The sequence below is a fragment of the Panthera leo genome, chromosome C1 (genome assembly GCF_018350215.1).
Source record: "Panthera leo isolate Ple1 chromosome C1, P.leo_Ple1_pat1.1, whole genome shotgun sequence".
In the NCBI taxonomy this organism is placed as follows: Eukaryota; Metazoa; Chordata; class Mammalia; order Carnivora; family Felidae; genus Panthera; species Panthera leo.
Window position 1 is genome coordinate 213,787,574 of NC_056686.1, and position 17,784 is coordinate 213,805,357.

At 50.5% G+C, this 17,784-nt stretch overlaps 2 protein-coding genes across 4 annotated transcripts in view; both read left to right on the forward strand.

The window, feature by feature from the left end:
- Positions 1–15,018, forward strand: part of ATG16L1 (autophagy related 16 like 1) — a 76,731-nt gene extending 61,713 nt beyond the window's left edge. The window contains exons 9-16 of one of the 3 annotated variants that reach the window (XM_042950581.1): positions 336–420; positions 2,771–2,843; positions 4,985–5,122; positions 7,958–8,035; positions 9,653–9,676; positions 11,438–11,493; positions 14,372–14,387; positions 14,780–15,018. In XM_042950581.1, coding sequence (XP_042806515.1) covers positions 336–420; positions 2,771–2,843; positions 4,985–5,122; positions 7,958–8,035; positions 9,653–9,676; positions 11,438–11,493; positions 14,372–14,387; positions 14,780–14,885 — 576 coding nt within the window. In that variant the 3' untranslated portion in view covers positions 14,886–15,018. The remainder of the gene's footprint in view (positions 1–335; positions 421–2,770; positions 2,844–4,984; positions 5,123–7,957; positions 8,036–9,652; positions 9,677–11,437; positions 11,494–14,371; positions 14,388–14,779) is intronic. The other 2 variants (XM_042950583.1, XM_042950582.1) reach the window with 2 other exon arrangements.
- Positions 9,115–17,784, forward strand: part of DGKD (diacylglycerol kinase delta) — a 124,747-nt gene continuing 116,077 nt past the window's right edge. The window contains exon 1 of the mRNA XM_042950567.1: positions 9,115–9,676. The gene's annotated coding sequence lies outside the window, so the exon portion shown is untranslated. The remainder of the gene's footprint in view (positions 9,677–17,784) is intronic.

The window sequence follows — 17,784 nt, forward strand, 5'->3', positions numbered from 1 at the left end:
CAAAATGGCCTTATAATTCCGCTCAGGACCCCCACGGCCACCTCTGCCGTGACCCTCAGACCCTCTGCACTGGGTGTTCCAGGCGGGAATACCCTCGCTCCCCTCCACGTTGGTCACCATAGTCTTCCTCAGTTTATGCCACACGCAAGGCAGGCTGTGTTCTGGACTATCACCAAAGGAAACATGTTGCTGTCACTTTATCTTCCTTGAAAGTGTGGGAGCTCAGTCACTTTTACACTAGTTAAAGAGTTGAGATAAACCTAGAAAAAGCCATGAGATTAAAGATACCACCACCCTCTGTTCCTTTTTTCTGACTTGCCTGCTGACTTTTACAGATCTATTTCCATGGGGAATCCATTACCGTGACCATTACTGTGACCAACAACACAGACAAGACCGTGAAGAAGATTAAAGCATTAGGTAGGACCCTCTTCTCAGAACGGGAGGGTAGTGTCTTCTAGAACTTCTCAGTCTGGTCCTATTTCCCAAGGGTCTCTCCTCTGGTTGGATAAGGACTTCCTGGGTTTTTGGAACTGCCCGTTTACCTATTGTCACGGACAGCAGGGACTTGCTGGAGGCGAGACCTTCAGCCTCACCTCCTGAAACCTTGTGTCTGCTTTAGGGCTGTCTTTTGTCTTGAAACAATGTCCCTGACAGGCCATCTTCCATTTTTCCATGCCATGCCTTCCTGGAGGAGCCCCTTGCCAGATCTCCGGGGAAGGCATGGAGTTTTCTCTCTCGGATCAGAAGGAATTTTTGTTGGTAGATACCGCACAGCGCAGTGGGCAAAGCACTAGACTGATAGCCAGAGGCCTGGTTTGTGGTCTCAAGCCGTGTGAGTCCTCTCTGAATCCCAGCTGACATCCACGGCCCTGATTCCTGGTCTACCTGCCTGGATTTCATGAGGCTGCAGGGACCGGTCACACTGGAGGTGCTTTGTGAACGGCAAAGCCCTACCGTCTCTGCTGCTGTTGCAACACCACGAGGTGATGACCACGCCTGGCCTCATGCTACCAGCAGGGCGCCTCCTGCCTGCTGTTCTACACACCTCTTCAGCTCAGAGGGCATCAAAGTGCAGGGGATGGTCTGATGTCATGGTCTTACAGGGGCTACGTAAAAAAAGACACGGCAGAATGGCCGGGGAGGGTGACCTGTAAGCTTACTGCTAACTCAAACCCCCAGTGACTAAGTTAGACGCAGAGTGTGGATTTTCAATGCTAAATGGGGCGAGTTCCAGGAAAATCAGGATGGTTGATCGCTCGTGTCATACATACACCACTTTCCTCTGTGTTTGTGTGTCCATCATCAGTAAGGAGGTTCAGGAGTTTTGATGAATGCATACTAAGGAATTATAGCGTTTTCCCAATACGAATATGAATGCTCACAGCTTTGTTTTATGTTGGTTATTTCGTCTGCGTTTAGTCTTTGTGGGACCTGGAGTTATTTAGCATCTTTTGTGTGTAGTAGCCAACATAGTGTTCCACAAAGCAGCAGGATTGAGAAAGTATCATTTGATCCTTTATTTTCTGTTTTGTTTTTTTAATTAATTTTTTATTTTTGAAGTTTATTTATTTATTTTGAGAGAGAAAGGAGCATGTGTGAGTGGGGGGAGGGCACGGGTGGGGGGGGGAGAGAGAGAATCCCAAGCAAGCTCTGCGCTAACAGTACAGAGCCCGACACGGACCTCGAACTCATGAACAGTGAGATCATGACGTGAGCCGAAATCGAGTTGGATGCTTAACAGACTGAGCCACTCAGGCAGCCCCATATCACTTGATACTTTGATTTTAAATTGTTTCTCAAAGTTTTATGGATTCTAACATCGAAGCCATTAATTTTTGAAAGAAGGTTGAATTTTCTGAAGCAAGATGTTAGTAGCTTTAAAAAATTTTTTTCATGTGTTTTTTTTTTTTAATTTTTTTATTTTGAGAGAGAGAGCAGGACAGTGGCAGAGAGAGAGAGAGGGAGAGACAGAATCCCAAGCCGGCTGTCCGCTGTCAGCGAAGAGCCCGATGCGGGGCTCATTCTCACAAACTGTGAGATCATGACCTGAGCCCAAATCAAGAGCCGGACGCTTAACCAACTGAGCCACCCGGGGTCCCCTTTAGTAGCTTTTTATATGCTGGGTACTGTGCTGAGTGCTTCACGCAAATTGTTTCTTTTAATCCTCAAATTTGGTTTTAACAGAGATTAAAAATTATCTTTTTGATCATCACAACAACCATGTAAGTTAGATACAATTATCTCCCCCATTTTGCTGATGGGGAAATTGAGGCTTAGACGAGCTAAGTAACTCACCCTGCGGCTCATGGCTAAGCTGGGATTTGAGCCCAAGTAGTCTGGCTCCGGAGCCTACCTTCCTGTCAGTCTTATGCTGCCGGCAGGTGGTTTCTAGCTTGAACAACGAGAAGGAGGCGCTCATTAAATAAGATAGTGTTGGAAAAAGGTGGGTTTGGAGACAGAGCAATTGGTGAGTTCCAGAACACTTGGAAGGATACCCAGGGGTATGCTGTGGGCTCTGCAGAGAGGGGTCTCCCAAGAGGTGCCATTTGAGGGAGGCTGGCCCGTGGCTGGGAGCTGCCACAGAGCAGGTGATTGGTGAACAGAAGTGTCCTGAGCACAGAACCCAGAAACCTCAGCCTTAAAGCCGAGCCTGAGAAGTACAGTCCAAGAGCCACTGGAGAGGGAAACCAACCGTGTCCCCCGCAGGCTCCATGCACATGTGCGGAGGACCCCACGTCGAATCACCACCCCTGTCCCTCCTTTGCAGTGGAACAAGTGGCCAACGTGGTTCTCTACTCGAGTGATTATTACACCAAGCCGGTTGCCGAGGAGGAAACACAGTGAGTCGCTTGTTGGGTTTCTACTTCCTGGACAGCTCAGGCTTCTTTGTCAAGTTCCCCTTTCATTCACGCTGAAGAGGGAAGTAGGATGCTTCGCTTCCTTCCTTTTGTCTCACTTCAAGGGCTGCAAAGAAAGTTCCATTCTCACTCACAAGAGTTCTGCGAGGTCTCGCTCACAAGGGATGATGGAAAGGAGAGGAATAAAGATCCAAATGTCCAAGTGGGAAGAGGTGGGACTTTCTGTTGATCCTTGGAATACGTTGGTAGGAATTTGGATCCTATTTCTGCCCCCAGAGCGGATAAGCAAATGATCTCTCAGCTCAAGCGAGGGTTCTCTGTGTTTTGATCTTCAGCTCAATTTGAAAATGTGGTACCAGTGACAGCCGGTTCCAATGATAGATCAGTTCTGAGCCCGGCATCGTGAATCATTTCTCTCCCTTCATTAGAATCAGAAACAGATGAGAATCCTGTGATGGCGTCTTCACGCTGGAGCGAGAGACCTGCCCGGTTTTGCTCCCCGCTTTTCATTCCCACACAGGCCACTGGGGTGACGCCTCCCCCAGAGCGTGTCGCTTGGGCGGGTCTGTTCCTCTTTGTCTTGCTGGTGTGTCTAAGCACCGTTGTATGCAAAAAATATTACCAGAGTTACAGGAAGGGGACTGGTGAGGAAAGACAGACTGATTCAGCAAGAGAACATGACGTCAAGTTTAAAAGACAACTTTGGAATAAACTATTACTCAAAGCAGATCTGGCCTCAGGTTTAAATATAGATCCAGAGGGGAGGGAGGAGGAAAGAGCTGTAAGTCGCCAGCTGCTCCCTTGGTGCTGGGCTGGTGGGGCCTGTTCTCCTTTGCAGGTGCGTCCTCGTACATCCTCGAGGCCCGGAGTCCCCCGGGCTCACCTTTGGCACATGCTCAATGATGAGAGGAGAAAATGGCCCCTGGCCGAGTTTTTCTCTCAGAGAGCCCATTATCTGGTCTTCTTCTCAGCAATTCGGTGCATTTTGGAGCAAATGATTCCCAGGAAACTGGCCATCATTCTAGGCCCCCCCCTCCCCCCACCAAGGGTGGGAGGCAGGGAGACTGAAAAACCTGGGCCGGATGGTGCCCACGGGTCTCTGACTAGAAGCCACTCAGAAGGCTGTAGAGCCTGAGTCACCGTCCCTGAACCCTGGGGCACCCAGGACCCTGGGGGCCGACTCCTGGGATGTGTTTTCGGGGCCCCTCTCTGCCTTCTCCTGGCTGGGTACAAGGATGGAGGGTGTGCCAGGAGCACTGACACAGGCTGCGGGCTGGCCGGGCCCTGCGGCCGCGTGACCGCTCTTGGGCATAGGCCTGGTGTGCGCCATGCGGGTGAATGGCAGAGCCAGTCCTGCAGCCTCAGTTCCACATTCTCGCTCCATGAGCCAGGGATGCTCCAGACCCCTTGCTGCTGTGTCCCCAGCTCCATCCCGACCTGCAGACCCACGGTTTGTCATGGGCTCCCTGTGTCTGTCAGATGCTGAGAAACTCACCACCCGGCCAGTGACAGGGAAGCTCTGGGAGAGACAGAGCACGTGTGCCTTGAATCCAAACCAGTCCAGTCTGCGGGGCTCACAGACGGCCGTACCGCGCCCTCCTCAGCGATCCATTCCCCTGGACACGTGCCACACCTCCTGGTGTGGTCCCTGAACCTTGTGCTAGTCAGTCTCATTTAACCCCACAAAATACTCCAGAAATTCAGTGACTCAGAACAGGATGAGGAAGGAATGTCCTAATGTTGCTGGCGGCCTTTTTTTTTTTTTTAATGTTTATTTATTTTTGAGAGAGAGAGAGACAGAGCACAAGCAGGGAAGGGGCAGTGAGAGGGAGACACAGAATCCGAAGCAGGCTCCAGGCTCTGAGCTGTCAGCACAGAGCCCGACGTGGGCTCGAACTCAGGGACCGCGAGATCACGACCTGAGCCGAAGTCGGACGCTTAGCCGACTGAGCCACCCAGGCGCCCCAACTGCTAGCCCATTTTGAGCTGCCATAATGCTTGTTGTAAAGCAAGTGCTCAGATACCTGAACCGTCTTCCCTGTGGGTTGCAGGGAACTTGGATCCGACGGTTGCTTCATGACCATAAGAACAGTTGGCCAAATATCCTGTCTTTCTTTCTGCAGAGAGAAAGTGCTACCAAACAGCACTCTGACCACGAGACTGACACTGTTGCCCTTGCTGGCCAGCAACCGTGAGAGAAGGGGGATCGCCCTGGATGGGAAGATCAAGCACGAGGACACGAACCTGGCATCCAGCACCATGTGAGTCCTTGTAGCTCAGGAGACGGGCCCCTGGGACTCAGTGCAGGGGTGGTGCCCGTCTGCCTCCCTCCTCATCTCACCCCGTGGTCTCATGGGCCCACGTGTGGCATGATGGCTGTCCAGCTCCACTGCGTCCAGTCTGGGCCACCCTGGGCAGATTACGTGAGCTGAGAACCTCAGTTTTCCTGTCTTTGCGGTGGGGGGTGCTGCCTTTCCTCCTGGAGAGGTTTAGGATGATTATGGGAGACAATCCATGGACAGTGTGGTGCTTGGGATGCAGTGAGTGTTCCAGAAATGTCAGCCGTTCCCTTCTAAAAGTATCGCTCGCTAGTGTGGCGCCCTTCACATATAATAAACTTCGTAATGCAGTTGGCCGCACGAATGACGGAAATGTCATTTATTCATTTCTACCAGGAAAGGTAAAGAACAGGAAGTGCTGGTAGCTACAGATGTCAATTAAATTTAAATGAAGTTCACTGATCTGCTGACCCCAACTCAAAGAACCGCTGGCTGCATTCAGCCAGCGGATCTAGCAAAACCAAGAGTGAAGCTTCAAGGTCAACTCTCCACTGCCACTTCTGGCCATCTTTGGAGGCTTCCACTCCCAGAGCATGTCTGTTGGGGAGCCCTGAGTGTTTGGGTGGAGCCGCGGCCGAGGCTCAAGGCCCACTGGCTGCCGTCCCCCGTGTGGCGCGCTGGGGCTCCCTCCATGGCCCCAGCAGGCCACCTCCAAGGTGACGCCGTCGGGCAGAGGATCGCCTGTTTGACCTCCATGACCCCATAGCTCAGTAGCACACGTTCTCTGAGACAACAGTGGGGTCAGCAGACATTTGGCAGAAAGCAGCATCACAGGAGTCAAAGGATTTTCTGAGGGTACTTTGCCGAGTTGGTATGTTGGATTCTCAGGCGCTTTGGTGAAGGTCTAGGAGACTGACGCTAGGTCAACTTATTCCAGGGTGTGTGATCACCACATCAGCAATGGCACGCCGCCTTTGTGAAAATGTTTTAGGGTTCACGGGCTATTTCACAAACATGTAAGTCGTCATTTTTTGAATAAGGAAATTGAAGTTCAGCCAGAAGGGAGCAGCTTGACTAAGGTCACCTGGTCAGTTGATGACACAGCAAAGTCCACCCCTAAACCTGAGTCCTTTACTTACCCCCACCTTCAGGGCTGTCTTCCAGGGCTCCGGAAAGCGACAACCACAGCAGAACCCAGATTAACCAATCTCTGTGTGTGTGTGTGTGTGTGTGTGTGTGTGTGTGTGTGTGTGTGAGAGAGAGAGAGAGAGAGAGAGAGAGAGACAGATAGACAGACAGAGACAGGGAGAGACAGACACAGACATAGAGATAGAGAGACTAGGGGGGAGCAGACAGCCTAACGCATTCAAGGAAAATGGCAGGGGAGAGAGTCTGCAGGATACTCTCAGGCATGAGACGAAGCACATTCTCTTCCTCAGCTATTTGACCCCATTCAGTACAAGTCAGAGAGTCAGTCCTGGCAACGGGGTAGGGTCTCAGGCTTGTATCCCTTTTTGCCCCCTTTGGTGGCAACCTCTCTCTATTGAGTGACCACATCCACGGTTCCAGACAAAGGCATTTGCCCTCCGCAAGGAGCTCCAGGCACTAATGAGCCGATGGAGTCTTCAGGGGGCATCACGGCTCTGGGAGCAACGTCCAAGGTGCATCCCATCACGTGAGATGGATCCCTGGGCTGGGGTCTTTGGGCCCAGAACGTGCCCTGCACTCTCTCAGACCCTTCTCACACCTGTCAGCACAACCATTCCCCCTGCGTTCTGCCTCAAGCCTTCAGCTTTCTTGGCCACGTTATCTATTGTCATTCACACTGTTCCAGTTAGCATGTCATGATGTTTTTCAGACCATAACTCCTGTGACTGGGCATCCGGGAATACTTAATGTCCCCACATCAGACCAATGAGACGATAATCTGTGTTGCCGATGCCCAGCACGGTGCCTATCAGACAGCAGGAGCTCAGCACCTGATAGTAGAACCTGGAATGAGTTTCCATTGAGGAAAGTTAGATGGCACTGTCTCTGGGGCACACGTGATGGCCCCACGCACCGTGTTCACTCGATATTGCTTCAACACAGTGCTGGGTGCTGGGGACACAGGGCCAGAGCACAAAGGTGAGAGACCCAAGCTGCTTGGTGGGTGTCCAGGAAGACTTCACAAAGGAGGCTCAACTTCAACTTGAGATCTTAGAGAGCAGAGGAGGAAGGCATTATGTTTGGCAAGGTGGGCACATGGGAGACGCTGAGGCATAGCAGGGCCTGAGGTGGCAAAAGCAGGCAAGGCCAGCCCCCAGACTGCCTCCCAGGCCATGCTAGGACTTGACCCTGGGAGAGCTCTCTGGCTGCAGGGTGGCTGAGAGCTCAGGGAAGGAGCCTGGCCTGTGGGAGGTAAGTTACTGAGATAATATAGGCAGGAAAGGTCAATGAGGGACTCGTTGGTTGGCCCAGGGAGGGACTCGGTAGATGGCAGGTGGGGCAGGGGGAGGAGCCGAGGAGAACAGGGGTTTCTGGCTGATAAGCCGGTGGATGAGCATCAGTGGAGACAGAGCAGGGAGAACCAGGAAGCACACTGTGGCCTCTGAACGTCCAGGGGGAAAATGCCAGGCTACAATGCAGGAAAGGAATCCCCTTCCCTGAGTAAGGAAAGTTCTAGGACTTTGACAGCTTGATTGAGTTCACCGGTTCCTTGAGAAGATGCCCCCCTTATAATAGGCTTGTATGGAGGTGAGGGCTTTGTTCATCCATCCGGCTCTTGCTTTCTGCTGCTGCACTACATCCTTCCCCTTTTCCCTTCTGTTTGAGCAGACTGAAGGAGGGCATAGACCGGACTGTCCTGGGCATCCTGGTGTCTTACCACATCAAGGTGAAGCTCACGGTGTCAGGGTGAGTGTCCAAGATGCAACGCTGTCTGCTGTCGTGGCCTTTCCCGGTCTGAACTGACCCTTCCTTGAATGATTGATTAGGGGCCAGAAAGTAAGAAAGGTTTGCAGATTCAATCGCTGACCAAGTAGAGGTTTGGACAGATCCTACCTGTCTGGCTGTCAATTCTGTCTGATATGACAGCACGTGGAAAAAAGTAGAAAAGCGAACTACGAAGGACGTGCCCTGTTAGTACTGCTTGGCAAAAGTGAGCGTGGAATGCTCACGCGGTGGAAGTTGATATGCAAAAAAGGGAAAGAAGTTTAGCACTATGTTGCCCTGCAGGAGGGAATGGCCACTGCAGACACACTCCGGGCAGATCTTCATGCCTGCATCTCAGGAGGCAACCATCCATAATGGGAACACCTTTCCTTCCTCCCCAGCATGTAATCACAGGATTTGGGAGTCTCCTTCTCATAATGAGAGCACAGATACCTCAGATTTCTGGAGAACTGATTTTCCTTTTTTTTTTTTTTTTTTTTAAATTTAAATTTTATTTATTTATTTTTAATTAATTTACTTTGAGGGGGCGCCTGGGTGGTTCAGTCAGTTACACATCTGACTTCAGCTCAGATCATGATCTCATGGTTCATGAGTTCGAGCCCCGCATCGGGCTGTGTGCTGACAGCTCAGAGCCTGGAGTCTTCTTCGGATTCTGTGTCTCCCTCTCTCTCTGCCTTTCCCCCTGCTCGCACTCTTTCTCTCTCTCTCTGTCTCTCAAAAATAATAAACACACGTTAAACATTTTTTATTTACTTTGAGAGAGAGAGAGAGAGAGAGAGAGAGCGAGCTAGGGAGGGGCAGAGAGAGACAGAGAGAGAGAATCCCAAGCAGGTGTGGAGCCTATTCAGGACTCGAACTCACGAACCGCGAGATCATGACCTGAGCTGAAATCTAGAGTCAGACGCTCGACCTACTGAGCCACCCAGGCAGCACCCTCCCCCCTCCCTTTTTTTTAATGAGATGAACTTCTATTTAAAAAATCTCATCAAAAGGAAAAACTTTGAATTCTCCTTTTCCTTTCGAAATCTATTGCCAAAGGCTCTGGCCTTTCACCTTGCCATCACCTTTTGCTTGCCATCAAAGGCAAGTCCGGGCATATTTTCCATAAATCTAAGTCGATAAAGAGCTGCCCAAACGTTGCTTCGGACAACAAAATAGAGCATGGGTTGATTTCACAAATTTTGTTACTACGGTGTCCATATGTGTAGTGTTTTTCAAAGTGTGTAGCATTTTCTTTGATTTTCTCTGAGAGGATCTAAAGCATTCAACAGAGTTTCTTTTAGCAGTCAAGATAAGTGAATAACAGGTATTTCGCAATGACCTTTGTGGTTTATTCTCGAACATCAGGGCTTGGACCCAAGTGATTCCTCTTTTTCGCTAATCCGCCTGAGAAAGAGATGAAAACACAAGTAGAGAGGATTAGTTGAGTTGCCTGTTACAGGGACGCACGATCCCTAACCTACCGGTAGGTTGTGAGTGAGGAGCGTGCCTGGGACAGGTCCACCGCTGAATAATGGGAAATAAGGTCACGTTACCATTGGGACAGTCACCAGCCCTGTTTGCTTTTGTGTTTTCTAGTCTTCTTGGAGAGCTGACCTCCAGGTAAGCCTCGTCACCTTCCTTCCCTGCCCGATTCCCAGGATATCGCAGGGGACCAAATCTGAGGTTCAAAACAGTAGCAGTGAAATCCGGTTTATTGGCAGTTATGCTCAGAGGTGTTATGAAATGATGCCCACTTGCCTTTAGGATGCATCATGTGAACCTTGCCTCGTCGGTGTGAGGCTGGGGATATTTCCCCCCGAGACTGCAAGCCGGGCCTCCCCTGGGCAGGGACACATAGCTACACACACACTCAGAGAGCTGGCGTGCTCCAGGCCACTGCCTTTGTGTCTGTGTGTCTGTGTGTAACACAAAAGCTGACCATTTTAACCATTTGGTTTTATTTTATTATTTATTTATTTACTTAGGCATTTATTTTTTAATGTTCATTTTCGAGGGGGGGAGGGGCAGAGAGAGAAAGGCGGAGAGACCCAGAATCCCAAGCAGAATCACAGCCCCATGTGGGACCTGACCTCACGGCCTGGAAGATCACCACCTGAGCCAAAGTGGGATGCTTAACCGACCAAGCCCCCCAGGCACCCCTCATTTTACCCATTTTAAAATGTACAATTCCGTGGCATCGAGGACCTTCAGAATGTTGTGCCATGGCTACCACTATCTGTCTCCTTCATATTTTTACCACCCGAAAAGGAAACCCCAGACCTGTTAAGTGGGCTCTCCCATTTCCCCCTTTTCCTGGTCCCTGGCCACCCCCAATCTTCCTCCCTCTATGGACTTGCCTACTCTGGATATTTCCTAAACGGAATCAGACGGTATTCGTCCCTCTGTGGCTGGCTCCTGTCGCGGAGCGTCATGGTTTCGCCATTCATCCGTGAGGTAGCCCGTGTCAGTGTTTCATTCGTTTTGTGGCTGAGCAATATTCCACTGTGTGGGTGGACCACGTTTTGTTCATCTGTTCATCAGCGGGCGGACATTTGGGTGGTTTCCTCCTTCTGGGTGTTGTGAATGGTAACGGTTACCTTTTATAAATCGTGTCCACAGAGGCAGGGTAAGGGATGTTTGAGGCAGGCACCGACCTTACATAGTCCTTCCCTCAGACCCTTACCATCTCCATCCCTCGCACGGGACCCAGGGTAAATCTTTCCTCCCAGACCTCACCTGTACTGGGGACTGACGAGAGTGGCCTTATAAACAGATGGGCTTTGATGGAAGCTGGCAGGGGGAGGCCGTGGGTCCTGGGTGAAGCAAGGAGAGACCCTCGTTTTTTGTCACCCTTTCCTTTCCATTCTTCCTTGGTCCAGATTTCCCTTCTGTTCTCCTTCCTGACTCCTTTCCTCCCTTCTTTTTGTATAAATTCCAAGTCTTCCCGAAGCCTTTCAGCTTCTGGAATTTGGAGGGCCCTGCTCATCTCTGTTCTCTCTAGCAAGCGACTATGTGACTGTTAATGTGGAGTTAACATTTAAAAAGTCGTGTACGGTTTTGCCAGATTTTTTCCAAAACCATCCTTTCTCCAGGATTTCACCTCTCCTCTCCCCACGACATCATGTCACTGAAACTAGAAACCAGGAGGGATGGGGAGCCTACAAATCCTAGCTGTCTCTGCCAGGCCTAAGTGAACTTTCTGGACCACATTCCAGGGAATACATTTAAGATTCCTACTTGACCACTTCCTGATTTCTGGTTTGTTTTGTTTCGAATCACGCTGAATCCTCTGCCAGCTGGGAATCTCTGCAGCCACAGCTCTTCTCCGCGTGATTTGTAATCGTGCACGTGTTCTCACCTATCTGCATTCTTTTTTTCTAGTGAAGTGGCCTCTGAGGTGCCTTTCCGCCTCATGCACCCCCGGCCCGAGGACCCAGGTCAGTCACACGTTGTCGTGGTTTTCTCTAACCGTTTACTGTTTGCAGATTTCTTATTTATCCATTAGTAGTCATTCCTGATCGAGTCTCTGGGTGTCTCTGGGCGTAGGTACAACAGGTGATGGTTTGCCATCCTCAAGGTGCCCCGGGCCAGCCCACAGGGGAGGATTTATCCCCTCAGCCATGAACCATGGCCTGTCTACCTTCAGTTAGAACGCGGAGGACAGGGCATCCCTCCTCTTGGACATGGGCTCTCTTGTTGGGTTGGGTCAGGAATGATTTATTTTTTTTATTATTATTATTTTGTTAACATTTATTTATTGTTGAGAGACAGAAACAGAGCACGAGCAGGGAAGGGACAGAGAGAGAGCCAGACACAGAATCTGAAGCAGGTTTCCGGCTCTGAGCTGTCAGCACAGAGCCCGATGTAGGGCTTGAACCCACAAACCATGAGATCATGAGCTGAAGTCAGATGCTTAACCAACTGAGCCACTCAGGCGCCCTGATCAGGAATATTTAAAAGCAGAAGCTCAAGTGGGAATAGAACCTGATTGAGATTGAAAGAAAACAAGAAAACGTAGGCAAAAAACGCATTTAAGAGGCTGAGACTTTTGCATTTCATGGGAAAACATTAACAGGCATTTAAGATGCCTGACAAGGATTTTGGACAGTGATTTTTGACAGGATTATCGTGAGAGCACTGAAAATACTAGAAAAGAGTGTCAGGCCGAGTTCCTGACACCTTGGCTCTCCTTTGAATTGCAAATCTGTTGGCTCTTGTATGGCTGTCTGAAGAAAACGAAGCCAGGGTTGTACGACTCTGTGAATATACTAAAAACCACTGGAGTGTGCATGTAAGTCGGTCAATTGTGTGGTATAGGAATTAGATCTCAACACGGCTCTTTTAAAGGAAGTAAATGGAGCAGCAAACAGCACACAGGCGCGAGCTCAGAAATTCTGGGGGAAAATTCTCCACTGTGTTAATGTTAAGGTGGCTGAGTTGGCAGGAAAGGAAAATAGACTTGGGTGAATGAGAACCCTCCCTAGTTAGAGCAACAAAGAATATTTTAAGTAAAAGTGTTATAAACAGGGCCGCCTGGCTGGCTCATTCGGTAGAGCGTACGACTCATGATCTTGGGGATGTGAGTTCACGCACCACGCTGGGTGTAGAAATTACTAAACAAACAAACAAACAAACAAACAAACAAAAGTGGTATAAACAAGGAAGATTTATTTTTCTTACACTTTCTAGGTTTTTAAATATTGATCATGAAATGGCATTTAGACATTAGAATGAGCCCCACCCCCGTACTCATTTTGGGTTGGTCTCAAAAATACTTTGTCTCAAGGTATTTTTTTCCAAATGTTTTGGATTCAAATAGTCAATGTACTTTGGGGGAAAAGTAGTCTGGCCACATTTTTCTTATTCCTATATGCTGGCATCATTCAGATACTATTTTTTAACTCTGTGAGATTGAGATGCATTCTGGTCCCTTCCAAGGACATTTAAAAAGAATATTTTAAAACTATGACCTGAGGGGATGTCACCATTTATGCCAGAATGTTTTCTAAAGCTGTGAACAGACTTTTCAACTTCACTTGGGGGAAAATGGGGCTCTTCCTTTTTTGGGTATGACATTTTTGTGTTTCAGTCATTGGGGCCCTCCCTTTGAACATATCACAACATCAAGACTACACAATGATCTTTTATGCTGTGAGATTTCAGGGGGAAAGGACAAATCACGCCATGGCCTCAAAATTCTGACTTTGCAGTCCGGATTCTGATTTGAGTCACAGATGTTTCATTCACAGGAGTGCACACATCTTACCTGTCTAGTTCCTGGCTCTGAGTTAGACAGGTAGACTGAGCAGGAAAGGTGTAACTTATAGCTAAGAAGCCTTGCCAGGACCAGGGGCCAAGTGATTTGTACCTAATACACACTACAGAAATGCTACCAAGTTTTTATTATTCCATGTCAAGAGCATCCACATGGAAGGCAGGGGTTGATTTGATTCTCTTTAAGGCTGATGGTCCCAGTTAGTATAATCATGCTAGCACCGTGGGGGCCCAGGATGGTTCTTGCCCAGGGACCTCTCTGTTGGTTTCCTGTGGTCAGCAGCCCACATAGACACTTCCCTCCCAGTGCTTGAGAGACCAGAGCAGTGACTCTCCATCACTCCTGGGCTCTCAGAAAAATCCTCTGGAGTTGTTCACTTCACTTAATTCTTGCTGATTCACCACTGAGGGTTATGACAGCGCCTTACTAAGTGGGCAGAAAGCGAAAGGAGCAAATAAAGAGCAAAGGACCATTCAAACGAGTAGCAGTCAATCACGGGCTGCAAAACGTACCTGAAAACATAACTCAATGACAACAACAACATGATTAACCTGTTCACAGAGAAATCAGACCCTGAGGGGCCCGGGCGTGGTTCCCAAGCTTGAGCGCGTACCCCAAATACCCCAACCACGGGAGGTGCTGGTTAGACATCCAGTCCCAGGACACCCCCGTTGCGAGCCGGAGGAGAAGGTGTGAGCCGGGCCTGGCGAGCGGGTCCTTACAGCACCTGGGACTCTGCTCTAGATGCAGTCCAAAGGACAGGAAGGGAGAAAGCATCCTAGAGGTGAGGGTGGAGGAGGTGAGGGCAGACACTCTGTAAAGGAGGCCGTGGTTCGAATGTGCAGGGAGAAGGGCTCCGGGAGCTGGAAAAGACAGAGAGTTGGGGATTACGTGCGGTTGTTGTGAAATGCGCGTATCTGGGCTTCTTATCCCTCCGACTATAAAGTCACCAAAATAAGGAAGAAATTTTTCAGGTGCAACTGTCAGACAGAATTTATTCTGATAGATTTCTTTCTCTCTCCTTTATTCCATGCTTACAGCTACGGCAAAGGACAGGTGAGCCATTGCTCTGAGTGTCCCTGTGTTCTGTGACTCCCTCCTTGGGTCCAAACCCCTTTGGGGTTCTTTTTGTACACACCCCATGCTCTCAACACCACCTCAGGCCCTGGTTTTCTTTTTGCTCCCTAGCACTATGGCATGTGTGCGTGATCAGTTATACTGGGTATGTGTGTCTGCCTTGTGGGTTTCTTCATTGTCTCTTTTTTGTTTAAGAGATTTTATGTGAAAAGCTGTGAGGAGGATGGCTTGATGCCCTGCTCCATCATTTAGAAAAATCTTGATCAGTTCCTCTGTTGCAAAAGGAAGAACAAAGATCTTGCTTTGCTTGGGATTTCATTGCAAGCTTCGAAGAGCATGCCATGATCGAAACGTTCTTTGCTTTATTGTAGTTTACAGGATGAAAATTTGGTTTTCGAGGAGTTTGCTCGCCAAAATCTGAAAGACTCGGGAGATACTGAGGAAGGGAAGAAAGACCGGGAGGCCGCGGATGAGTGAAGAGGTCGCCCTTGGCACTGGGGAAACGGGGTAGTTCACAGCCTGATGAGCGGAGCTCCACAGTTAGTCCTTTAGTTATGCTAAATACCGAAGCGTGGGTCTACTCACAGAAATAAAGTTTGTTCTGCTCTGATTCAGGCTGGCTTGTTGAGGGGCCCAGGTGACATCACCCACATGCAAGCTGCAGCCATCAGAGTCCCCATGTCTCAGGTGGGGGAGGGCGGGATCTAGAAAGGAAGCCTGACCTGCTCAGCGCTGGCTCATCGAGGTGGGAAGACATCCCAGATGTGGTGTGCTCACCTGGTGGAGCCTGGTGTGTCCAGGGCTTTCTCCGGGGGGCCTGGGGTAAACAGTTTCCCTGGAAACATATAGGCGGCGGGGGGGTGGGGGGGTGGGGGGAGGCAATGTTTCTAATGACCTGACCAATCCTAGCTCCACGGCCCCCCAAGAGCCTCCTGAGATGAACAGAGCAGAGGACAAATGTGGCCAAAACACTCTTCATCACTCGCTTAACTTTTGCTCCAAGGCCCTGTTTGAGCTCTGGGTTGTTGGTTAAGTCTCTCTTGAAAGCAAGCAATGAAATCAGATTTGGCTGGTTTAAGGGAAAACAGGGAGTGCACTGGAAGGACCTTGGAGGGGATCAGAGAATGGAATTAAAGGAAGAATCTGAGGTGGGCAGGAATCAGCAGCTCCCGGGGCTGCCCTCTGGGCAGCCATTCTCCCATAGTGGTGGCCCAGCACCAGGTACCCTCAGCCTCGGGGTCTCTGGTTCCAGTGTGTAGGTCCTGGGACGGAGAATCTGGCTGGCCCAGCTTTGGTCAGGTCGGTCAATGCCCAGCGGCCGATGATGGCAGAACCCAGCCCTAGGAATGGCTTGTCCTGGAAGGGGGCACTTCTCAGAGTGTCTTCCCTGAGACTAGGTGGGGGACAGGCTGCTCTGTGTCAAGGAGGAAGGGGGGGCTAAAGGAGAGCCAGGGTGCTGTAGGTGGTGCCTGGTGGTGTCCTTCAGAGTCCCCTTCCTGGCCCGTGGTATCTGCCAGCTTGGGGGGCCGCTAGGGCCATGGAGGGGCTTTGGGGGGTGTGTAGGCTCTGGTCCATGTTTCAAGGGAGTAGGAACAAAGAGGTTTGCAGAGCTCTGCACAGGTCTACCCCTCACAGAAGGTAGGAGGGTGAATGGAGGGGACAGGGGTGGGGTGGACACGTGGGGTGGGGTCTCCAGGACCACAAGCAGTGGCAGAGGGCTGCACAGCAGCCTGGGTTCCATGCACACGAAGGCTCCCACATCTAGGCTTGTTCAGCAGGATTCCAGGCTGGCTTGTGTCCTGGGGACTGGGATTTAGGCTGGAGGCTCCCATATACACAAAGGAGGGTGTGGACTTATGTGTCAAGTTTGAGCCATTCTGATATTGACAGGGATGAGGATTCATTTCTGGAGAAGGAATAGTAATAATAATAATAGGCAGAAGCCTGGGCCTTTGGCCTGTGGGTTTGCGGGGTCAGACACAATTTCTCCTTAGCGTTTCTCCGATTCGAAGAGAAGAGCACGTTCCCATGCCAGCCTACGCCCCCTCTCAGGATACTCAGGAAGGATCAGGGCAGCAGGCCACTCTGGGGATCCGAGCCCCTCTTCTGTTTCCACCCAAGCCCACAGGCCAGTTGTGCTCGGCTCCCACTAGAGATCCTAGGCGAGCCGGCACCCGGGAGTCAGCCCCGCGGTGCCCGGCCAGAGGACCAGCCTGTTGGGTCCTGCATCGCTTGGTCCCGGGACATCCTCAGTCAGGGTGGACGTTAGTGGGCCTGACCTTTGGAACTGTGTGGGTTAGAGCTGGAGATCAGAGCTGGAAGGCCAGTCCCTGCACACCAGAGGTCAGAACAGCTCTTGCCCTCCAGGTTATTTTAGTCCCCAAATGCCCAACTCCGAGACTTCCAGGTGCTGGCAGGAATACAGCCTGCAGCTGGCCACCCTGGGGAGGGGGTTGGGGGTAGGAGCAGGAAGAGAGCAGCCGGCTGCTGCGAATGGGATGGGAACCCTGCCTGGGCTGGGCCTGCACGCGAGGGTCTGCTGGCATGTCGGGAGGGAGGATGTGCCTGCGCAGGTTGGCTGTGTGGCCCGGGGCTTTTTCCAGGTAGCTGCATTTGGAAGAAACAGGGTACCAAGAAACTGAGCATGCCACATGAGGAAAGTGGGGGCTGGGAACCTGGGAGAAAGTTCTGCAACCGGCAAGCAGAAGCCTGGAGAAGCAGAATCCCTGCTACTTACTGGGCGCCCGCCTTGCGCGGGGCACTGAATACCTGAATGTCTCATCATTCCCACTGTGCTTGTGAGGGGGTCCCGTCATACCCAGTCGTTAGGTGGGGAAACTGCAGTTCAGAGAGGTCAGAGTCGAGAGTTGAACTCTGGCTTCCCTGAGTCTATACCCCAACCTTTGCTCACATTCTGATGCTGAATAAGTAAGTATATGAGACCTTGGAGAGCCAGAGGGGGAGATTAGCGCTTATGGTTCAGCACTGGCTGCCTGTAAGTTCTTTTTTTATTTTAATTGACATGTTATGGAGAGAACTGTAGATTCACATACAATTGTAAGAAATAATACAGAGAGATCCTGCATTTTCCGCAAGGGTAACGTCTTGCAAAACTATGGTGTATGCTATCACGACCAGAACCTCGACACTGGTACACCCCACCCATCGGCTTCAGATTTCCCCAGTGTTACTTGTCCTCGTGAGGTGAGCGTATTTGGTGTGCTACAATTTTATCATGCGTGTAGCTAGTTAAATAGAGAGTCTGTTTGCCTATCCCGGTAACTCTACCCGGTGCTCCCATCCTAGTCCGAGGCCACAGCCCGTACCGGTTACCTCACTAATCCTTGGGGAGCCGGGGTAGGTGGGGGGGCCCCTG